Source organism: Prionailurus viverrinus, chromosome C1 (genome assembly GCF_022837055.1).
Source record: "Prionailurus viverrinus isolate Anna chromosome C1, UM_Priviv_1.0, whole genome shotgun sequence".
Classification (NCBI taxonomy): Eukaryota; Metazoa; Chordata; class Mammalia; order Carnivora; family Felidae; genus Prionailurus; species Prionailurus viverrinus.
This window is the reverse complement of record NC_062568.1, coordinates 142,851,762-142,871,935: the sequence shown is the minus strand read 5'-3', so window position 1 is coordinate 142,871,935 and position 20,174 is coordinate 142,851,762. Positions and strand designations below refer to the sequence as shown.

At 44.1% G+C, this 20,174-nt stretch overlaps 1 protein-coding gene across 3 annotated transcripts in view; it reads right to left on the bottom strand.

Moving 5' to 3' along the window:
• Nucleotides 1-20,174, bottom strand: part of LPAR3 (lysophosphatidic acid receptor 3) — a 75,581-nt gene that overhangs the window by 44,881 nt on the left and 10,526 nt on the right. The window contains exons 2-3 of one of the 3 annotated variants that reach the window (XM_047868817.1): nt 19,446-19,546; nt 4,289-5,045 (exon numbers count right to left, since the gene is read on the bottom strand). In XM_047868817.1, the coding sequence (XP_047724773.1) occupies nt 4,289-5,024 (736 nt within the window). In that variant the 5' untranslated portion in view covers nt 5,025-5,045; nt 19,446-19,546. Of the gene's footprint in view, nt 1-4,288; nt 5,046-12,474; nt 12,555-19,445; nt 19,547-20,174 lie in introns of all 3 variants that reach the window. The other 2 variants (XM_047868816.1, XM_047868815.1) reach the window with 2 other exon arrangements.

The following is a 20,174-nucleotide window of genomic DNA, read 5'->3' as shown; positions in this document are numbered from 1 at the left end:
AAGAGGATGGCCAACTAAATTTCCTGACTCACGGTTGAGCTATTTTCTGTTGTACCACAACATGCATCAGTGTTCCACGAGGCCTTCCTTGTGGCACTACTCAAGCTTTAGATGTTTCTACTGTCCTTTTGATTTTGTTACTTCTCTTACTTAAAATCCCTCGCCCACTCAAATCCCACCCATCCTTCAAGATCACATCCCAAGCCCTCCGAGAAGCCGTCCCCAAACTCCACTTGTCCATCCCATCTTCCTTCTCTGAAATGAGATTCAGCTCACTGAATTCATGCAACTCTTTGCCTTTTAGATGCTGTTCAACAGTTAATATATATTAATTGACTGACTTTGTAATCTTTAAAAGAGGGTATATTGAAAAGAAACTCCAATCTTATATTAATCTTTCCCACAACATATATATCAATGCAAGCAGAAAAGTCCAAATGATTAAATCAGATAATCATTACAGAAATAAGTAGTAAGCTACTAATTTGCACATACATAGAACCAGTGACTACAGTGATGACAGATGCTACCACTGCTGATTTTTCAGAGATGCTATTATTTGGGAGACGCTTGTGTTAGGCAACTGAATTCTTACATGTATCTTCCTCCCTGAGGAGATACTATGATAAACGCTTTCATGGAAAAAGACTGTGCTTTGATACACAGTCAACCCACTGAATTCTGTGTTGACTTTGGTCACTTGTTGTTATAACAAGATCATTGGATTTATAACTTGCAAAGAATTTAAAGATCATCTAATCTACCTCACATGATGAAATTTAACCAGGAAAAAGTGAGCTAATAATATGCTTTGTATCACCCTTGTAGGAAATGACAGAGTTGTGGCTAAAACCATATCTTCTGCAATCCAAAGAAATCAGGATCTCCAAGTCTAAAAACCTCATACTACCCAGCTCTTCAGTTTCATTTCCTCTGTCCCCAAACTTCTCATCTTCCACCAGATCCCTCTGTCTCACCACTAAGGAACTTCCCCAGGTCCTCGCCACCAAACTGTCTTCCCGCCATTAACCAATTCCCCCACATTGTTCCATCTAAGTGCCACAACTTCTCTTATCCTACTTAGCAATTTCACAGTTTATTCTGTTTTTTTCCCTTATCGAACACCACACCTGCCAAAACTACATAGCTCCTGTATTTCACCCTTCCATAACCGTTCCAGACAAAGTTACATTCAAACCTGAAGCTAGTGACCATCACTATCCTACAGAGTCCCGTTCTCCCCACCTAGGATTACAGACTGTAGATGATATATAATAAGCTGAAAACAGAAAGCTTTCTCTTTAATCAGGCAGGTAACCTCTCAAGACAAATGGCCAAACAAACAATGATGCTTGCAAATCCAGAAGGGAAAATAGCAGAATTCACTGACGATCCCAACAAATACTGAACATCACTCTTCACCAAAAACATCAATACCCTATCTAGTTCAAGGGTGGAAAAACTGATTAATATGACTCCTTCCTTTTCTTACTTTTAGTCTACATTCTTATCAAGGGGTGAAATGAAGAATGAGGGGGTGAAAGCAAAAGACAGAATAAAGAGAAAACCAGTAAAAAGTCCAAATAAATCAAAACTGGCTGGAGAGTACAGTGTTACACATGTGGGCTCTGAAGGCCAAACCACACGGTGAGTGCTGGTGACACTATCCATCACTGAGTGGCCTTGGGCATATAGCTCTGCTCAGTTTCTCCATCTGGTAAATGGGGATAACAGTGGCACCTGTATCACAAGATCGCCATGAGGATTAAACAGGATGGTATCTACAACACACTTGGGACAATGCTTAACACATAGTAAGTACTATATAAATATTTGTTAACGAAAACAAACCCTCAGTTTGAAATCATTTTAACCATCACGCTATGTATCTGCTGACTTCCATATCTGACTAGCAATTTCAGGACCCGGAGGCATCACGATGACTCCCATACCATACGACAGATTCCCTACATCCTCTAATATGAATTGTTTCCCAAGAATTCATTTCATAATTCCTTCGTACTGGGACTTGACGGGAACATACTCCAGGGTCTCTCAACAACAGTCCTCGCTGCTGCAGCCACCACACATGGTGAGAAATGGCCTGTCTGACAGAAGACAAGGCCTGTGAGCCCACACAGCACCAGTTCCACCTGTAACCCGGACTAGAACGACAGGGCAGCCGACCAGACTACAACAAAACAAAAGGAAAATTCTTTGCACCCAAACACCTCTTCTAGGGACAGGGCTCGCAGTGCAAAGCCAAAGTCCTCAGAGCTGTTCAAATTTGCTGTCCTAAGGCCTCTTCTCCCTTTATTCATTTTGTTCTGATCAGGCTATACCAGATTTGATCTTCTCAAAGTCACCTAAAAACTACTAGGTTTGCTGGGGCTCCTGGGTGGCTCAGTCGGTTAAGTGTCCAACTTCAGCTCAAGTCATGACCTCGTGATTTGTAAGTTCAAGTCCCACAACAGATTCTGTGCTGACCACTCAGAGCCTGGAGCCTGCTTTGGATTCTGTGTCTCCTTCTCTCTCTGCCTCTCCCCTGCTCACATTCTTTCTCTCTTTCTCAAATAAACATTAAAAAAAAAAATTTTTTTTTTCTTAAACTACTAGTTTGCTAAGCTAAGCCTAGTAAGACCTTATCTCACTCTACTTCCCAAGAATATTCACATTGCAGATACTCCCTTTCCTTGATGGCTCTGTTCTCACAGCTTCTAGGCCGCCATATTCTCCTGGGTTTTCTGGCTACTCCTTGGAGGGCTCTTTTGTTGGTTGTTCCTTGCCTCCCCACCCTCCCTACACTGGAGGGCCCCCAGGATCGTTCTTTGGTCCTCTTCTGCATGTTCACCATCCACATTCACCCCACTATGGTGAGCTTATCCACTCTTCTGGTTTAAAATACCATCTCTTCCCTCAATGACTCTCAGTGAATCTCCAGTCCAGACTTAATCCCTGAACTCCTGATTCAATAACTCACTTGGATGTCTAATACGATTCTAAAAACCAAACTCCCGATCTTCCCCCCAAACCTCCTCCTTCACAGCCTCCCCATCTCAATGAATGACACGCCCCACCCTCCCTCCTCCTGTCACCGTGCTTCACACCTTATCCATCAGCAAATCCTGTCACCCCGATCTTTACAAAACATCCAGAATCTGACAAGGCACTACCTCCCAACTGCCCTCTCGTCCCTGTCACTATCACCTCTGTGAGTACTGAAATGCCTGCCCTCTTATATTTTCTTGCCTTTGCCCTTGCCCCTCACAAAACAGCATCTAAAAAGGTACCATTAAAATGCAGGTCCAATCATGTTACCTCCTTGTTCAAAACCTCCCCATGGCTTCTCATCTCACTCAGAAAAACCTAAGTCCTTATGATAACTACACAGCCTTATGTGATCTGAGTGGCCCTAGCACCTCTCATCAGCTCCTGGACCTCCTCTCTTTCCACTCTCCCCACTTGCTCTACTCCAGCCACACTGGCCTCCTTGCTGTTCTGGGTTCCTATCCTTACTGCATCTCCTGCCCAGATGGCCTCCCCCAGACACACACATAGCTCGCTTCCTCACCACCTTCACGTCTGCTCAAAAGTCATCTTCAGGGGCGCCTGGGTGGCGCAGTCGGTTAAGTGTCCGACTTCAGCCAGGTCACGATCTCGCGGTCCGTGAGTTCGAGCCCCGCGTCAGGCTCTGGGCTGATGGCTCGGAGCCTGGAGCCTGTTTCCGATTCTGTGTCTCCCTCTCTCTCTGCCCCTCCCCCGTTCATGCTCTGTCTCTCTCTGTCCCAAACATAAATAAAAACATTGAAAAAAAAAAAAATTAAAAAAAAAAAAAAGTCATCTTCAGCGGAAGCTAGAACTGCAAACTAGACCTGCTTAGCCTCCTTATCTTCCTGCCCTGCTTTATTTTTCCCAATGAGACTCATCAACTTATTTAATAATTTTTAATTATAAATATAATATAATTTAATTATATATAATTATATATTTTATACATATATAATTTAATTAATAAATCATATAATTGTATATTATATATTAATTAATATAAATCATAATATAATATAATATATATTTATATTCAAATGTACTACAAAATTATTTTCCTTGTCCCCATTACAATACTTGACTTGTTTTCCCCTGCAAGAGTGTAAACACCAAGCACATTGGGGATTTATGACTGTTCTTGTTCACTACTGCATTCACTTAGCAAGCACCTTGTATACACTAGGCACTCAATAAATATTTGCTGAATGAATGGGAATAATGGCTCCCTTGGTTCTCTTACCTAAGACAGTCATCACCGTCTTCATTAGCTTCATGGGTGTCCTTCGGCGGGTGATGGACCCACTTGTATGTGGAGACAAAACGTTGGTTTTCCTCTTGACATACATGTAGATTCTCAGGTACACCACAACCATGATGAAGAAGGCCACAAGGTTGGACACAGTCCAGAAAATGAGGTAACTCCTGCTGTAAATGGGGGCCAGGGAAGAGCAGGCAGAGATGTCACAGAGGCAATTCCAGCCCAGTGTGGGGACCGCCCCCATAAAGATGGCAATGGCCCAGACAAACAAAATGAGCAGCGTCACCCTCTTTTTCGTCAGGTTGCTGTGGATCCGCATCCTCATGATTGACATGTGCCTCTCCACAGCAATAACCAACAAATTGGTCAGAGAGGCGGTCAAGCTAGTGTCCAGGAGCCCCTGGCGGAGAAACCAGCGGTTGACGGTCAAAGTTTTTGAAACGGGGCCAGTGTTAAACATCAGGAATACATAGGCAATTCCAGCAAAGAAATCTGCAGCAGCTAGGTTAGCCAACAGGTAGTAGAAGGGGAAATGAAACTTTCTGTTTTTGATCACTGCTGCGATGACTAGAGAATTAGAAAAAAAAATAAACAGGCAGAAAAATGTTCCAACACACAAAACAATCACAAGCTTCGTTCCTGTCCACTCATCGGCAGTGTCTGTGTTGCTCCTATTATAAAAAAAGTCCATCCGCTTATCATAGTAACACTCATTCATTGTGGAGAAGAACCGAACATCCTAGAAAGAAATTTAAAGAAGAAACAAACATCACTCTTTGCAAATTCAATCGCTAAACCACCAATTGCCACTGCTAAGCCCCGTGTTCTAGCCAACTTCTGTTAATCCTTCAGATCCCGGTGTAAATATCCCTTGCTCCAGGACTCTGACCCCTGACCTCCTATCACAACATTTATCTTGCATTAGTAATTGTTGTCTGTTTCCCAGGCTACGTCCAAGCTCAGTGAGGGATGGTCTACGGCTGTTTTGTTCACCATTAAAATCTCAAGACCCACCTGTCCTGGCTCCCTCATGACCGGTATTTCCTGAATGGCTGGCTGGTTGAATGAATGATCATGGATCAGCAACAGATCAGATATTCTGAGCCCTGCAATATCCACTCTGCACCAGTAACAACGACAACACAGCACGTAAATCCTTTCTCCTGGTGGTTTCCAGTTCATTCCTTACTCATGGATTCCGTTCACTAGGCAAGGGCAAGTTGGTAAGGCCAGGCACATTCTCACCAAGATAATGAGTACTGAGATACTCTTCACACGACCAAATGGACTCCCCAAGAGATCGGTCTTGTACCACTTCTGATTCTACTCCTGATCCTCCTTTTGCCATCTTTTCGTCTCAAGCTGTAATAACAACACTCACTTATTAAGCATGTGATGCAGGGCTGAAGACTTTGTTCTCAGTACTCCTCCTTACTTTTTTTTGTTCACTTCTTCCTTATTGTCCTAATTCAAATTATACCAGTGGGGATCTGCTTACTGGATTTTCAGACTCAATCAGTTTAAATCACTTTCCTTCCCTGGGCTTTCAACGCAGCGGGTGGTGTGAGCTCTGGAGGTTAGGCAGACTTCCAAGGATGTAAGAACATACCTGCCAAGTGAGGGTGAGTCCTCAGGACATATGTCTGAAAGTAGGCCCCAAACTGGGGTATCAGGCAGGCAGAGAAGACGCTGCTCTCAGGACAAGATCTCTTGGACACCAAAACTAAGGGATTCTGGCCAAGGAGGGGTTGAGAGGAGCCTAAGGATCCCTATCCATCTATGCTTGGTGGAGAGAGAACAGGTGTTCTGCCTCACAGTGGTCTGGCCACAGCCATGAAGGGTCCCATCAAAGGAAGCTGGAGTTGAAAGCCAGGAAACCGAGAGCTACGATGACTATGGGCTCCCTTTCAAGGACTGAGGCTGCAATGTATTAGCTGGAAAACCAGAGATCCAGTAGGCCCAGGCACTAGCAGTCCACTGGTGTGAATGATGTGGCTCTAACAGTGAGAGCTTGATAGAAATCCCTAAATGCTGTAATCCAATACCATATCCAGAATCAGGATAAGCAGAGCAGATACCAATTTGAAATGGCACAAAACAGAAATATATCTTAGACTGTCTTTTTTTGTTTTTAGTTTTTATTTATTTTGAAGGGGGGAGGGGCGGGGGGGGGGGTAGAGAATTCCATGCTCAGCGCAGAGCCTGACACAGGGCTCAATCTTACAACTGTGAGAACATGACCTGAGCAGAAATCAAGAGGTAGACACTTAACCAACTGAGACACTCAGGCACCCCCTGGGTTTCCTTTTTAATTTATATTTTAATGGTGTAATGATACTTTAACATGAGTTAGGTACCTACTTCTCTGTCATAGCAAATACGAAGTAAAATATCATTTTATATGCTTAAAATAAACAAACTGGCAATGGTCTCAAGAGGCAAATGGTTCTAGTGTCTTTCAATTACAAGGAAAGGGGACTCAATTTTAATCACAAAAGAAAAACTACTCTCTTTGGCAGACATTCACCAATGTTTAACTGCCAACAGCAGACAACTCCATCAACAGGCGAACATACCTATGCTGTATCATGGTAATTTTCCCCAATTAAAAATATATAATTTTAATAGCTTCATAAGGTTCCAGTATATGAACATGACACACTTTATTTAATCCCTACATGTTGGACATTTCAGTTGTCTGTAATATTTAGCCTCTATAAGCAAGGCTGCACTTTTGTACATTAATCTCTACATACTTGGCCAACTATTTGCTTAGGATTTCTTTCTTTAAAGAAAAGGACCAAACCCTTGTTTATTTATTTTATAAAGGCACCCCCACAGTCGGGGTTGAAGGTCCCCTCTGGATGGAAGCAGCCCAACTGACCCACCACCAACAGGTAGTTTGCCCAAGAGGATTGCTTAGGATTCATCCACAGATTTCAACTTCATGAAGTAAAGGGTATAAGTTTATTTAAAGGTTTCTGATAAATATTGTCAAACTCATCGTATTTCTAATCCCACCAGTTGCATATGAGAGTTGAAGACACTAATCTAGTGTAATTCAATTCAAATATTCAAGGAGAAAATTCAGCTTTCAACAGTATTAAAAGTATATGGAAATTCGGGGCGCCTGGGTGGCGCAGTCGGTTAAGCGTCCGACTTCAGCCAGGTCATGATCTCGCAGTCCGTGAGTTCGAGCCCCGCGTCGGGCTCTGGGCTGATGGCTCAGAGCCTGGAGCCTGTTTCCGATTCTGTCTCCCTCTCTCTCTGCCCCTCCCCCGTTCATGCTCTGTCTCTCTCTGTCCCAAAAATAAATAAACGTTGAAAAAAAAAAATTTTAAAAGTATATGGAAATTCAAGACAAACCATTCAAGAACATGAAGAATCTTAATGGTGCAATTACTATGTGTTCTTTCACTAATAAAAAATAACTTATGTACTTTATTTTGCTATATACTCTAGATAGCTAAGAGAAACATATTTATTTTTATATATATATAATTTTTTAAATGTTTCTTTATTTTTGAGAGAGAGAGAGAGAGACAGAGCATGAGTGGAGGAGGGGCAGAGGGTGAGGAAGACAGAATCCGAAGCAGGTTCCAGGCTCTGAGCTGTTAGCACAGAGCCTGATGTGGGACTCGAACTCAGGAACCACAAGATCATGACCTGAGCCCCAGTCAGATGCTTAACCAACTCAGATGCCCCAAGAGAAACACACTTCTAATTTAAAAGTTATGTTATCCTTGACTAACTCATCAGCAATATCAATTAATAGGTCAGAAAGACACTGGGATAAAGATACCACCAAGAACACTTTAAATTTCCTGAATTTCCTCTTGAAGGGGTCTTAACATTTTAGTTTTGGTTCATAAATATGGTGGAATTTGTAATTATATGATACCCTAAAACCTCAATGATTTTTACTTGAAAAATCTTCAAATTCAACTTTCCTTCCATCAAACCCCAAATGGCACATTCGTAGAACATATTTCAACAAAAATCATCCTGAGACTGAGAAGTAGTTTTGTCTTACCACGCTGAGGGAGAAACCACAGAAAAAAACATGGTTAACCAGAACTCTCACCAAACAGCTCCCTACCTCCCAGCCTCAAACCCTACTTTTGGGAGAAACCAACAATGAGAGCAAATAAAGTTCACACAGGGAAACTATGAAAAAGATTCCCTAGGATGGAATATTGTACAGCCACTGAAAATTGTATTTACCATGAAGTTGTTTTTACCATGAGAAAAAGCACACACATGCCATCATCTTAATTGTAAATAATTATATAAGTATGTATGCACATGCATACATATATATTCATATATATGCACACACATACATTTTTTTTTCTTTTTTTGGAAATAAAAAGATTTATTCATTTTAAAAGCCCACTACAGAAAAATGTACACATCTACATTTCTCAAACTTTACACACATATATTTCTTGAGTTATCCTTTCAAGATACAGAAAAATAGAAGGAAAAAAAATCTCAAAGTGCAAATAGTTCATTAAGGATGGTAGAATCGGGGATCATTTAAAAAATTTCTTTCCTGGGGTTCCTGGGTGGCTCAGTTGGTTAAGTGTCCGACTTTGACTCAGGTCATGATCTCACCGTTAGTGAGTTCCAGCCCCACATGGGGCTCTCTGCTGTCAGTGCAGCGCCCGCTTTAGATCCTCTGTCCTCCTCTCTTTCTGTCTCCCCTGCCAGCACTCTCTCTCAAAAATAAACACTTAGAAAAAATTCTTCCCAGTTTTTTCTCTGGTCTACATTTTCTGTAATAAATAAGTAAAGAGACTTTTAAATGCTAGTTTAATTCTGCCTTGGGACCATACACTCCACTTAATGTATCCTACCTTTCTTTGACAAATATGGCTGTGAAAAATCAAAATTCACGTTCAAAGGAAAAGCCTCAAGGATTCGCTATGTTCATTATTGCTACTCTCACCAGCACAGCACACTTGAGAGTTTTTCAGTGATAATGAAAATAAAATGGTTTCCTGCCTCAAATGTCACATAACCGTAAAACCTCAGACATTGACAACTAATCAAATCAGGACATCCCTTTCCCCATCTCTCCTGTAAAACGTTTCCTAATGCAATCACCCCAGAGCTTCAAAAATGAATAACTAGAAGGGCTCAATTGGTTAAGCATCTGATTTCGGCTCAGGTCATGATCTCGTGATTTGTGAGTTCAAGCCCCGCATCCAGCTCTGTGCTGACAGCTCAGAGCCTGGGGCTTGCTTCGGATTCTGTGTCTCCCTCTTTCTCTGCCCCTCCCCTGCTCATGCTCTGTCACTTTCTGTCTCAAAAATAAATAAAACATATAAAAAAATTTTTTTAATTGAATAACTGGAAGTTTTGTGAATTAGTGCTTTTGATTTTTTTTCCTCCCCCCGTCATATGCTGCAAGCTTATTGATGGTCCCTAGTACATACTAATGACAGATCATATTTTCTTAGTTGGAAATTACCAAAAAATTTAATGAGCTCATAACAAATGATCAATTTATTATCTCCTGAACTCTCTCAAACGCTTAAAATAGGATTCTGTGATCCGGGCCTAAACATTTCCTCCGCAGAGACACCTTCTCCAAAGACTCCAAAGTAACCACAGAGCCCTGTTTTATCTTCACCACGGCATCTATCATTTGCTACATATTTTCTTCCGTGTCTATGCATCATTTATGGTCCATTTCCCACCACTGGACTGTTCTGCTCCAGGAGAACAGGGATCTTGCCAATTCCGACCACATCTGTGGCATCAGCATTTGTGGGAGGAACGAATAAATCTCGGTCCTACACTCTTCTCCCACTAACACGAAAGGGTCAAACACCATTGCTGACCTCCGTATCATGCACTAAATATGTCCATTAGAGAACTACTTACCTCTGTTCTTGGGTTAGTTAACTTCCTATGTCCACGTCATTACTACTATTCCTAACTGCTAATATTTGAGTGATTACTTTGTGCCTGGTGGGTCATCTTATTTAATCCTCCCAACAGTGACGCCCATACTATCACATCCATCTGGCAGGTGAGGAAACTCAAGCGCCCTTCCCTAAGGTCATACAACTAGTAAGAGACAACCCTGGATTCTGTTCAGGCAGCTGTGTTCCCAGGCCCGCACGCCTATGGACGCCAGTCCACTTTGTCTCCACGGGCAAACAAAACACCCAACAACTACAGTCACACTTACAATCACTACAGAATTACCAAAACAGAATGATCCAATCAAGACACATTCAAAGACTGCCCTGTACCATAAAAAAATCTAGGCGTTATAAATAGCCTGGGTTTCTTTGTTTTGCTTTAACAGCCCTGAGAAGCACAGAAAAGGCACTTTTCTGAAAATTTGTTTTCAAATTTTATGGGAAGTGGGCCACACAACATGGTCAATTTCAAGACTAATGTTGCGAAGCTTTAATTCTGCCAAATCCCCAGCTGCTTTTTTTTTCCTTTCCCCCCTCTTTTCTTCTTCTCTTTTATACCAAAGGTTTAGAGGATTTGGCTAGTTCCGACCCCCCAAACAAAAGATGTTAAACTTTGGAGCTATTACCACAACTTCAAACTTCAGTAATTTAAGACTTCATAAAATGATGGCTTAGGAAGTCTATATGTGGAATCCAAATGAAAACTTCATGAGCAAAGCTTTCATTTAGACCATCCCAAACTTGATTCTCTGAAAAAATGTTCAGCTAGCCCATAATGTGGAAACAATTATGAAAATTAAGACATTTGAAAACCACTCAAGCAGCTTTGATTTCTGGCTACATCTCATAAGACACGGTGCTGCTGGCCTTTTAGCTGGCTTTCAATAATGCTCCCCCTTCCTCCTAGGACACAACAGGGGGCATCCTGAACGAGGTCAGTGGGTGCTGTGCATATTTCCTTTTCCTGAGGCCTGCAAATGTGGAATAGTCTGCTCCCCTCTGGAAACCCCAGCCAGATGGGAGTTGGAGGTTAGGTCAGTTGCTGTGCTAATGGCCAGAAACGAGACCACTTCTGCATAAGCAATCACGTTTGCTCACTGAATTCTTTTTAATAATTCATGTTAATAGTAAAATCAGGATAGCATGGGAGATTTAAGTCCACATGTGATCCCTGAGGTTCATTTTAGCCATTAGTTTCAAAGCCTTTGGACTTTGCTATTCCCTCTGCCCAGAAGCCTCTTCCCCCACATACTCACAGGCTCATTTCCCCACTTCATTCCTGCTCAAATGTCACTGCATCAGACAGCCCTCCTCTGCCACTCTCTAAAGGAGCACCTCACGCCACCCTGCTGAGCTTTCGCCCTCTGTCCTGCCTCATTCTTCTTTGCAGCATTTCTGACTACCTGTCACCATCTACTGGGGTTATGGTCTACCTCTCATGAGAAGGAAGTCAAGGACATTGTGTTGTTAGGGTGTGTCATCCCCAGTACCTGGAACAGTGCCCAGCACACAGTAGGCACTCCGTAAAACACTTGTTAAATGTAGAACTAAATGCAATCCTTGTGCATACATGTCCGTGTGCCCGTAACTGTTTACCCAATCCAAGCGTTATTACTTTCTTCTTCTGTGTACCCTCTAATTTAGATCTCACAACTCTCTTATTTTCTCCACGGACCTGGCTCCAAGCCCCAGTGGTTGAGAGGTGTGAGGAGTAGAGTTCACCACCCTTGAACAGGGTGGTCTGCAGGGCAGTCCCACAATTGAGACCTCTCCCTTGTGTGTATGGATATCAGAAACTATGACTCCTCTTTGAACATAACTTCAAAAGAGAGGGCAACCCAGTGGCCAAAGCTAGAACAATTTGAGTAACAAAACAAAACAGCATTGGACTATAAACCAGTGTATAAAATAAACATTCTTAATGCATACTGATGTGAGTAAATGACTGAATAACAAATGAAAAAGAGGAGATAAATTTCCCATGCAGAAGAATTCCAAATAAATTACACAGACATTCTACTCTAAAAGAGGGGAACATAACTCCTCCCAGAGGACAGCAGGGAAAGGGCAGGGGGTGGGGAGGGGTGAATCACTTTTCAGTGGAGAAGCTTGACAAATGACTTTACGGAGGTGATCAAGGTCAACAGCCACAGTGGTAAGTGATGTTGCCAATCTGTAATCTTGATATATGTTAAGAATGGCACCCTACTGTTCCCCAAACCCACAACTTACAGTCTCATCACGAGAAAACTCTCAGACAAATCCCAAGTGGGTGACATTCTGCGAAATTCCTGATCAGGACTCCTCAAAAACTGTCAAGGTCAAGAAAAATAAGGAGAATCTGAGAAACTGCCACAGTGAAGACATAAGGAGACAGAACCTCTAAATACAATACGTGTCTTGGATCCTAGAATGGAAAAGAGACATTAGGGTAAAAAACGAAGAAAATCTGAATAAAATACGGGCTTAGGTGATAATGCTATATCCATATCGGTTCACTAATTATAACAAATGTACCACATTGATGAGATGCAAATAATAGAAAGAACGGTGTGCGGGAGTAGAAGTATAACAAGGGGACTCTATACTATCTGCTCAGTGTTTCTGTAAATACAAAAAAGGGAACCTGCCTGGGTAGTTCAGTCAGTTAAGCACCCAACTTCAGCTCAGGTCATGATCTCGAAGTCCGTGAGTTCGAGCCCCGCGTCGGGCTCTGTGCTGACAGCTCAGAGCCTGGAGCCTGTTTCAGAATCTGTGTCTCCCTCTCTCTCTCTCTCTCTGCCCCTCCCTCGCTTATGCTCTGTCTCTCTCTCTCTCTCAAAAGCAAACATTAAAAAAAATTACAACACTCACATTTAAAAATAAAATAGATTTTAAAAAAGAGAGGAGAGGATGTTATCAACCTCACTATGCTTCCGTCATTTCAAGATAAATAAAGCTCACGTTTCAACAGTTGCTGTACTCTGTTAGGGTAAAACACACAGAGGAGAAGCAATTTGTTTGAGATTCAATTTAAATGGATACTGTCTGTGATTGAGTATCTCTTAAGAAGGAATAGTAAAGTCGGGCATACAAAATTGTTCTGATTTAGACCCTCCGTCTCCACACAACAAGGCCTCCACAATGCACCCAGGGCCTCTACTGGTGGTATAGTTCCCAGGCAGTGGCCACACAGAGGAGGGGCAGACACACGCGGGGTGCATTTGGGAAATGACAAACTTCCGTGGCTCCGGTCGGTCGTGCTCGGCCCAGCGGTGGTGACCTGCGGGGGAGAGCTACAGCTGGAGCCTGGCAGAATAAACATGTCCCTCTGCCACTGCACGCTTCTGAGCCCTTTAGGTAAGGAGGACTGTCTGCTGTATGGCAGCTGGTTCGACCCCTGCTCTCTCTCTCCATCGAGTGGGCGGATTCATAAGAGGCCACGGTATATACACAGTGCTTCTATCTACGACTTGTTTACTAAACAACCGTGAGTGAATGTATTGTTCCCCAGATGTCGCTGATGACTGAAGTCTGTCTTAAACCTCTCGATTAAACAGGAAAGCAAAACATGCAGAACTAAACCAAAGAAGTGAGATGTGGGTTTTATGTGATCAGCAGATTCCCTGACTTAACTTGTCCAAATAGAATGTGAATGTTTCATTGTTTGCTTTATCTATTATGCAATTTTAGTGCCATCTAATCCACGAGGCTAGAAAGATGACAGACACTTTGTCCTCTGACCCTCTCAAATGTAAAGATGCTAAGCGTAATGATTAAAATGAATGTTCACACATAATGAACATGTTCTATCACACAGCAAATAATCCTTAGACCATTATGTAATCATATGCTTTACTGTTTGGAGGAGGAAAGTGCCATAATTTAAAGTGTAGACATTTATAGCTAAAGGAAGTATCTTGTACAAAGAACCCTGTCACTGTGAAAATATATCCTGAGAAACTTCAATGTTCCTGCTTATAGCAAAGACTTTCCACAAGAAGAAAATTAGGTTTCTGAGGGGCGCCTGGGTGGCTCAGTTGGTTAAGCTATCAACTTCGGCTCAGGTCATGATCTCGCAGTTCGTGAGTTTGAGCCCCGCCCCGTGTCGGGCTCTGTGCTGACAGCTCAGAGCCTGGAGCCTGCTTCGGATTCTATGTCTCCCCCTCTCTCTACCCCTCCCCTGACCACGCTCTGTGTCTCTGTCTCTCAATAATAAAAAGACGTTAAAAGAAGAAGGAGAAGAAGAAGAAGGCGATTAGGTTTCTTTAGATGTAAAACCCACAACAGACAAAATTTTGGTCCAAACCGTTTGTCTCAACCTAACTGCAATACTGCATTCCCTTGCTCACTCCTTTGCATGGCCCTGTCCCTTGCCTCCAGTCCTAAAATGGATCTTCAAGAGTCTCTTGCTTTATACAGTTTGTTCCAAATACTCCCCCACTGTCACCAGCGATGGGTCCATAGCGATCTGCAGTGTGGCCCCTCTGTGCTTCTGGAGATGACGCCAGCCCAGGTTAGTGCCTGACTGAATTCTAAAACTCTGTATAGAAAGGAAAATCATATTTCCAAAGCATGTGGCTATAGTAGGTAAGAGTTGTTTTAATCAAGGCTTTGCAGGTTCTTTTTTTTTTTTTTTTAATGTTTATTTATTTTTGAGAGAGACAGAGTGCCGGCGGGCTAGGGGCAGAGAGAGAGGGAGACACAGAATCCAAAGCAGGCTCCAGGCTCTGAGCTGTCAGCACAGATCCCGACACAGAGCTCGAACTCATGAGCCCCAAGATCATGACCTGAGCCAAAGTTGGACACTTAACCGACTGAGCCACCAAGCGCCCCAAGGCTTCGGAGGTTCTAAAAGAGAGCACCACTACTGCTAAACCGATAAGCCAGAGGGTCTCCTGCAGGGATTCTACGCCCTGGTCAGGGAGCAGCACTCGTCACTCAAGTGGGAATCTCACAGCCCTCCCCAACCTGCCTCCCTCTCCCACCCCGCAGGGCCTGTCTGGTAGTTAGAGCACATAGGTGGCTGGTCATGGAAATGCATACAAAAGGCATCTGGGCGATATGCCTGATCTCATCCGTGGGCCCCCCTAACCCCCGCTCCAGCCTTCTCCTTGTGCTCTTTACCCTGCAGGACTCCATCAGCAGCTCCCCTGCCCTCCAGCTCCAGCCAACGAAGAGGCACAGCAAGAGACTGTGAGGCGGGAGAAGGCAGAGCTGAGACACTGACGGTCCCTGCTCCTTCCCCGCCGGGCTGCCGTGGACTGGCCTGGTTAGCTGCTGTCAGACAGCCTCCCCCTCCCCTTGGCTTTCAGGTTGAGTCAGTCCCCTTGACTGCTCCTTGCTGCTTCCAGCTCTCGGTTGGCACCGCACCATCTCTTGTTGGTTTCCGTGAACTCTGCCCTCTGCCAGTTACCAAGTGACCGTTTCCCCTGTTCCAATTACCAGTGTGACCGTATCATCTGTTTCTTGTGGAACGCTGATGATACAGATGTCATTTAAAGTACACTGTAGCAGGGCGCCTGGGTGGCGCAGTCGGTTAAGCGTCCGACTTCAGCCAGGTCACGATCTCGCGGTCCGTGAGTTCGAGCCCCGCGTCAGGCTCTGGGCTGATGGCTTGGAGCCTGGAGCCTGTTTCCAATTCTGTGTCTCCCTCTCTCTCTGCCCCTCCCCCGTTCATGCTCTGTCTCTCTCTGTCCCAAAAATAAATAAACGTTGAAAAAAAAAATAAATAAATAAAGTACACTGTAGCATGACAAAAACAGGTTATTTTCAAGCTTTTAATATGTTATGGAGCTTCTTAAATCTTTTAGTAATATTTAGTAATATTAACATTTCTTAACATTGTGAATCCAACAAACAACTCCCAGAGAAGGAAAGAGGAATAAATCATATTCCCGAGGGCATGGACCAGCATCACAACTCTTTTGATGCCCTCAGTAACCCTACTACTGGGTACATGCACCAGAACCCTACTAAGTTTCTCCACGCATAGGGACTTAATAAACGAGTGATTTACCCACGGCAATAGGGGTTATAGAAAACACAGGTGATGGCACTGGATTCCAGTGGATCCCTGCATTCTGGAGTCTACCTCACAGATGTCCTTCAGTGTAATCCAGGACCCAGCCCAGCTCTACCTGTGTTGCTGGTCTTACACACCATGGAAACAGATGGCATGGATCAGTGTGAAGTTGGGCTAAGGATTAGCCAGGTTTGAAACCAGATGCTGCAGAGAAGGGGATCAGTAGACTTTCCCTTACAATCAGTGGAGGGCAGGGGAGGGTAATGACAACCTGAGCCAAGGGGGCACTGCTGCCTGATGCGAGGCAAAGGCATTGCAGACATATGACAAGGGTGACACATGGGTGGGCACCACCGATCCATCCCCCAGTGGCAGGGCCAGCTGTGGGGAATCCTGAGGAAGTGCTGCTCTCCCAGAAGCTCTATGGCCTGCAGCCTTGGTGGAAATGCTACACTGGTAGATGATCTTTACGTGCATTCAGTTTTGAGAGAGAGAAAGAGAGAACAGAGGGGTGGCACAAGCAGGGGAGGGAAGAGAGACACACAGAATTCCAAGCAGGCTCCAGGCTCCGGGCTGTCAGCTCACAGCCTGATGCAGGGCTCGAACTCATAAACTGGGAGACCATGACCTGACCCAAAATTGAGCACTTAACCGACTGAACCACCAGGCGCTCCTGATGATCTTTAGACTCTGGAGACACCAGCCTAACATAGTCCCTGACTAGGCACAGAAGCTTGGAGGCTCAAAAGCACTGAGAGTCGTCCCTATTCTAGAATTCTCCTCTCTCTCGCTCTTCCACCTGCTCCCTCCAATACGAACACAAACACGGCTGGTGGAGATGAGAAGCAATCCTTGCTTCTGGAACTTAAGACAAATCCATACTACTGGAACTTTCCTACACATACACACTGATTTTCCTGAACTGACTTTTTATTCGCTAGATTCTGACTCCTTTTAGCCACTGTTGGGAAGGACTCCTGGGGTCACACTGTAGGCGTGTCCTCTACCCCAGAGTAAGCCTTTCCCACCAGACAGTGAGCTTCTCAAGGGCTGCAACAGTTTCTTACTTAAATTTGCGCACCGGACGCACAATACAGGGGCATGGAGCAGATACACAACAAATGTTTGGCTCATGGGTTGGTCAGTTTCAGTCAGCTGGTGGGAAGCAGAGGAGGTGGAAACTTGATCACATTGTGTTGACTAATGCTCGGGAGATACAGGAGTGAAAAGAAAGTACAGGTATTCTCCCAAGAAATTTAGCGGAGAAATACTAGGTACCTCTTCGATGGCATTCAACACACTTTATTACAATTTATTTGTCTTAACGTCACTTCCAAACCTGTTGGGAGCAGAGCTGGTATCCTGCCTCCCTGTTCTTCGAGACACAAACAAGTATTTGCTCATAATCAGCACAAAATAAAAATGTGTTCAGTTTTACTAATTCCCCAATCCTCTCCTTCCCATCCTCTTTCCCTTTGGTCCACTGTGGAAGTTGACAAATAGTCATCCCCTTCTTGATACTCCCCACCTGAGCCTCTGTGACCCCATTCTTTCCTGGTGTTTTCTCCTAGCCCTCTGTATCGCTGCCCCGTTTTCCCATCAGTCCTGCAGTATACGTACTCCTAGACTTGTTCTCAGCCTCCCCTTCTCTTCCCTTTAAACTTTCTCCCGCCCGAACTACTACTACTTAAATGATCTTCTCTATGTGGATGACTCCTGAACAATGATCTCAAGCCCCGACACCTCTCACACAGTCTCATTCTAAGCTCCCAAACTGCCTTCAAGATAAACAAGAAGAAAGTTGGCATGAAGACAGCACATATGTAGGTTGGAACTCTCATCTTCCTTTCAGCTCTTGGAGATAACGGGACCACAGTGAAAACTACAGCTGCAAGTTTAAACAGCAGGGTTTTAGTGCCGGGAGATAGAATGATGGTGGTCTCAGGCCTCACAAGTTGTCCGTGGTGCAGCACACAGAAGTTGGCAGAGAGGTCTGTAATCGGACAGACTTTGTCCCACTCACACTGGCCAAGCCCTTGTATGTTCTCTTTCCTGGATGTTTTGCTGAGGCTCAGGGTAGACTAGCAGGGCCACCTTTTCCCTGATGCCCCACTGGGTCCCAACTACTGCAGTGTTCTAGGCTCTCAACTTGCTCCTGCTCCAGCACTTGGGATATAGCCTTGGGGATTCTAACTCGGCTGCAAACCTGAGTCTATGCTGGCTGGGATTCCCCCAGAGAATGGTTCTTAGCCTCTTCTCCAGCAAACTTCCCCTTATTAACCTTACCATACAGCAGGGCTCTGACCCTCAGGCTGCAAAGAAGGACTGGCCGGACCCTAGATTCCATTTCTAAGAAGTCCTGTTCTGTGTGGTAGGACACTAGACTCATTCTTCTAGCTCCTTTGCCCATAAGTGTATACTGCCCTGACACTGCTCTCATGACTTTATTTCATTTTTTTTCTCATTTGAGAGAGAGAGACAGAGAGAGAGAGAGAGAGAGAGAGAATGAATCTCAAGCAAGCTCTATGCCCAGTGCAGAGCCTGATGTGGGCTTGATCCCAGAACCCTGGTATCATGACCTGAGCCAGAATCAACAGTTGGTTGCTCAACCGACTGAGCCACCAGGCGCCCAGGATTATTATTATTATTATTTTTGTATCAGTATTTAGCTTATGTTCTATGGCTCAGACTGCTAAGTCGTTTTCCAGTTGGAAAGAACTCCATTCCCCGCCTCCTTGCAGCCAGGCTGGCCACATGACTAAGTTCTCGCAATGGAATGTGAACATAAGTGAAGTGAGCTACTTCCAGGTTAGCCCTAAAACATGCCATGTGTGCTCCTCCGTGCTCTTTCACTTTCCTGCAAATGGGAACACAGTCAGCTCTGTGATTCGGCACTAAGCATTCAGACCAGGGCAGAGCGCTAAAGGAGCATGATTCAACAGAGTGCAAGGACAAGTTTCTATCAGTAAGGAGAGAAGTACAGAAATCACAAATAAACACCTGGAAATGTTTACAGCACTTTGACATTACTGTGAAATACAAAGTGCGTGATCAGTGGCTCACAAAACACAACTATTGGTTTTTGCTGTATTGGAAAGAAAGAAAACCAGCCTTTACACAAAGAGAGTTTGAGAAGCATTGCCCTCGTGGATGGTGGGAAAACAAGAAGAAAGGGACCCTTCAAACCCTAAGCACTCACCTCAGGACTGTCAACAAGAGAGAAAAATAAACTTCTGTCTTCTTCAAGGCACTGTGTATTGGAAACTCTGCCCAAGAAGCCCGCAGCTCTAGGTGAAGGTGCTGGAATGAAATAGAATGTGGACATGCATTGGCTGTTCCTTCCTTGCAGCTTTTAGCAAAGCATTACAAGAAAGAGATGAGCTCAGGCAAGAATTGTTTGTAAGTAGGTGTACAGGAATGGACACCATCTTGAAACTGGAGGATTAGGAAAGTTAACTGCTTCTGTGACCCCAGAGAGCAAAAAACGGTATCACCACTCAGAGCCTTTCTTGAAGGTCTGTCAATAAGATGTTCCAGTGAAACAAAGGAAGACAGGCCTACAGTAAAGATCAGAGTAAAGGTGCACCATCCTGCCCATGGCTATGTTTTAGAGGATCTCAAGGTAGAGACCAAAGAAGGGGGAAGACAGAGGTGGGCCAAGCACAGAAGGTAGGAAATAAGGCAAGCTTAAGAACCTGGTCAAGAACCAAGCGGATGTGGTAACTGGTTAATGGAACAGACCAGAAAGCCAGGGAACTTTTTAAGGTATTGTATTACCACAGCTGGGCCTGGAAAGGCCCCTGTTCACTCTTCCCCAAGAAGCACACTCTCCCACACCCATTTCAGATACGGCCACAGACGGACAAGGAAGAAACTTCACAGGAAACAAAGTCAAAGTCAGGGTCCTTGTGAGGCCTCTCCTGGAGAG